Source organism: Colias eurytheme, chromosome 26 (assembly GCF_061535395.1).
Source record: "Colias eurytheme isolate Ceu_HAF_F1 chromosome 26, ilColEury1 Martin Lab GWU primary, whole genome shotgun sequence".
In the NCBI taxonomy this organism is placed as follows: domain Eukaryota; kingdom Metazoa; phylum Arthropoda; class Insecta; order Lepidoptera; family Pieridae; genus Colias; species Colias eurytheme.
In genome coordinates, this window is record NC_143005.1 from 7,309,763 (window position 1) to 7,313,714 (window position 3,952).

A 3,952-nucleotide genomic window follows, 5' to 3' on the forward strand; every position below is an offset into this window, starting at 1 on the left:
TTAAGCATACAAAGGGACATAGGGACAGAGAAAGCTACTTTGTTTTATACTATGTATTGATATATATATTCTGTGTTATTGTTCCGATTAATATTATGTCCTATTTACAAGCTTTTCACGTATTACAAAATGTTTGACATCAGTTTATGTTCCAACTAGCGACCCGCCCCGGCTTCGCACGGGTGCAATGCTGATACTAAATACACTACAGAAAAATTGTGAACGTTTTATAGGTATAAAAATATAGCGGCCCGCTCCGGCATCGCATGGGTATAAAATACAAAGCCGGGCGGCCGCAAACGCTACGTCCCGCAATTTTTAAATCTGTAATATCTTCGAAAATATTCACTTAAATCATACGGTGTAAAGGGCCATATAGATCTATATTAAATGAACAATGTATCCATGGTATTTAATTGGTTAAGGATTAATGCTGTATTGGTTAAAATCGCTTCGAAAATTAGCCATTATTTGTCGTAAAAAGTAAATGACAAAAAAAAGTTATTGTGGGTTATCCATAAGAGATAGACATATACCATCGCGGACTTTTCTGTAGACCTTTTCAATGTGTATAATACTTAGTACATTATTTTGATAAAACTTGTAGGGTTCAGCCTGCGTTTGCAATGTAAGCGGAATAAATGTAATTTTTTACGACATCACATTAGAAACCTCAAAAATAACAGTACTTCTCCACTACTTAATGGATCATATTATACATATAAACCTTCCTCTTGAATCACTCTATCTATTAAAAAAAACCGCATCAAAATCCGTTGCGTAGTTTCAAAGATTTAAGCGTACAAAGGGACATAGGGACATAGGGACAGGGAAAGCGACTTTGTTTTATACTATGTAGTGATGATGATATGAATTTTGTCGCTATGCTGAGTCACATAGCAATCTATGACATGAAACTTATGAAAATCGCTACTTTTATAGCTCAACGGCGATCTGTTCCTCGGTGCCTAGGAGTCTGCGATACCAACCTTGACCTAGGGTCGCAGTATTTCCCATAAAGTTCCTAACTTTAACTTTGCGACGCGGAAATGTATGGTTAGTTGGAAATTTATTTAACGTTCGATTGAATTGTAATTTAGAATGACAATCTGGTTTTATGGCTTTGTAGCGATGCGGGTTTTACATTACAACTTCATCAGTGTACAATATGCTTTGTTTGGTTTCAACATAAAGTAGATTCGCGTCATTCGATCAGTATGTACTAAATGTACTTACCCTTTAAGTATTTCAGAGCATAATATTATTATTGTTTTCAATGGTATATAGGGAAAGTAATTGATAATTCTAGATAGAAAAATAAAAGTAGGTACGCATGTACGCACTTATACAAAAATATATCGTTGATTTAAGAGGGCATTGACTCTGACTTTTCTTGAGTCCAATTTTTGTAGTATCATTGCTCTGGAATAAATAGGTATCAGAAATTCTTAGTTACGTATCTGTTAATTAGGTAATAACCTGACATTATAACTCCCCCACTGCAGTTTTATGCATCGTGAACGATATATTGATATTTTATTAGTAATAAATATTCCTAGAACATGGATTCAAAACTTTTATGACTCACTATTGTCACAAATTTATAGAAATATAGTTAGTTTAGAATGTTTAGTATTGTTGTGCAATTGTACTGCATATTTGACACATTTACCTAAATATAAATCAAAATTCGACTCATAAATTTATTTATAATTTTCCTTCGCTAAATTTTTATATTAAAGAGATATATTTTCAAAATAAAACGCACTTCCATAAAGAGGTAACAATACAAAGTATCATAAAACAAAGTCCAATACCGCGTCTGTCTGTTCGTGATACTCTCGAAAGCTCCTAAACTAATTTTCACTCTGTTTTGGTTTCACCAAAGGATAGCATAATTCTCGAGGTACGCGGGCAGAAAGCTAGGAATTTATAAATGTTTGAGTTTGTTAATTCCTTGTTACAGATACAATGAAGAACATGAAGCACATAGCGGCAGGCGTGCTGCTCTTCCTCATGGCTGGTGTGGTGGCCAACCCTGTAAGACGCTCACCAGACCTGGAAGCAAGGCGTAGAAGTGCCATCGATAGGAGTATGATACGGTAAGGGGTTATATGGTGATCTAGAAATAAGAATGCTCTTTTAGACGTTGTAGTTTTAAAAGTAAAGAGTGAAGAGACCATGACATAAACTTCGTAGTTGGTAGATGACATATACATAGTCGTAGGCATTGCCATGGAGTGTAACCTTTGTACTGCATGATTGGACCAGGAAAGAGAAGGTTTTGCAGGAGTATTTTTATTTTTTGCCAATTAGCATAAAGCAGAATTATTATTGCCAGAATGTAAACTGGTTTAGCGGAATATAAGCACATGCAGTATCGATAAATGCACCTAAGATTAAACTTATGCAATAAATAATGTTAAGAGCAATTCCTCTTAAACATGCAGTATTACCTAGCTGGTTCAGTTGGCAATAGTTCAACTTATTTATTAACTAAATGTATAAACTTTACACACTCATTGTGAATGTAATGTAACATAAATTTTCTAATAATAGCTGGCAGTAATAGTATGTGTATTTTTATTAGGTATACAATTAATAACATTGAACTATTTCTTCACACAGATTTGGCCGCTCCTACCCACCCGAACCATCCGCAGCAGACATCCGCGAAAGCCTACAGCGTCCAGCACGACGAGGCAACAGCTTCCTTCGCTTTGGAAGATCACAGCCCCTCACCTTCACCACAGACGACCTCATAACCCTCCTCAGAAGCTACGAAGACGACTACGAACCGGCCAAAAAGTCATCCAACTTCATCAGACTCGGCCGTGACCCAAAATTCATCCGACTCGGAAGGTCCACAGATGAAGAGAAACCTGGCTATGAACAGAGCTCAGAACTATTCGTCAGTGGCTATCCACAGAGGAAGAATAGAGCTCGAGATCACTTTATAAGACTTGGCAGGGACAGTGAAGAGGTGGCTGACGTTGAAGAAGAAAGAAAGAAGAGATCAGTCGAATCGTGTCATGATTGTGATGCGTAATTAGCCCTTACATTTTTCTACAGGCAGTGCCAAACTCCACACCAAGACGGACGGTGCCAAATTAATTGCGAACGCCGAAATGAACTATGAGTAAAATACTTTCAGATACTTAAAATTTAAACGCAGTAAACTCAAAAGAGTCATGTTTGAATCGATTATGATAAAGGCTACTACGTATACTCACGGTGCATTAACTTAATTATTGGATCTTTCATTAAAGTAAACCATATAGTTATATGTAGTATAGTTACTCATGTGCTAGTTAAACGAGTTTTAAGCATAAAGCGCTTATTCATCCGTTTCATTTTTAACGGCCCCATGAAGCATGGAGATTTCGTTTACAATTATATTGTTTCCAATAAAGATCGTTGTATATTCCAATTTTAATATAAATGTATTCACTTGTATATATTGTTAACCTTTTTCGTTTTTAGTGTGAGTATCCGATTCTTAAGGCTGGGTTAACTCGATTCGGATACTTGCATGTAAATTAAATTTTGTAAACCAAAGTATTTTATGATAAATGTTATGTCAATTTAGGTGTATTTAAACAATTGTTGCAACGTAAATAAATGGTGAATTATATAAAACTGTATACATTGGTTTTATTTCACATCAAACGTAATTAGGGTTCCGTACCTCAAAAGGAAAAAACGGAACCCTTATAGGATCACTTTGTTGTCCGTCTGTCCGTCCGTCCGTCTGTCAAGACCCTTTTTCTCAGGAACGCGTGGAGGTATGAAGCTGAAATTTATATCAATTACTCAGGTCTACTGTCCCTTGAAGCTGTGAAAAAATCAAACTTCTAAGCCAACGCAATCAAAAGATACAGCCGTTTATGCTGCAAATTTTCGTCACTTGCAAGGGAATCAAAACCTACAGGGTGCTTCCCGTGAACTTAGA

The 3,952-nt window shown here is 36.1% G+C and overlaps 1 protein-coding gene across 1 annotated transcript; it reads left to right on the forward strand.

Annotated features, from left to right (window-relative positions):
- Positions 1–1,971: 1,971 nt before the first annotated feature.
- Positions 1,972–3,584, forward strand: FMRFa (FMRFamide related propeptide). The gene is made up of 2 exons (XM_090116890.1): positions 1,972–2,102; positions 2,629–3,584. Exons 1-2 carry the CDS (start codon positions 1,972–1,974, stop codon positions 3,047–3,049), a joined length of 552 nt encoding a protein of 183 aa, XP_089973016.1. The 3' UTR covers positions 3,050–3,584.
- Positions 3,585–3,952: the final 368 nt, after the last annotated feature.

Excerpts from the sequence above, each read along its gene's own strand:
- FMRFa (XM_090116890.1), top strand. The coding sequence starts at position 1,972 with ATGAAGAACATGAAGCACATAGCGGCAGGCGTGCTGCTCTTCCTCATG. Across the intron at positions 2,103-2,628 it reads ATCGATAGGAGTATGATACG|ATTTGGCCGCTCCTACCCAC; the intron begins GTAAGGGGTTAT and ends TTCTTCACACAG.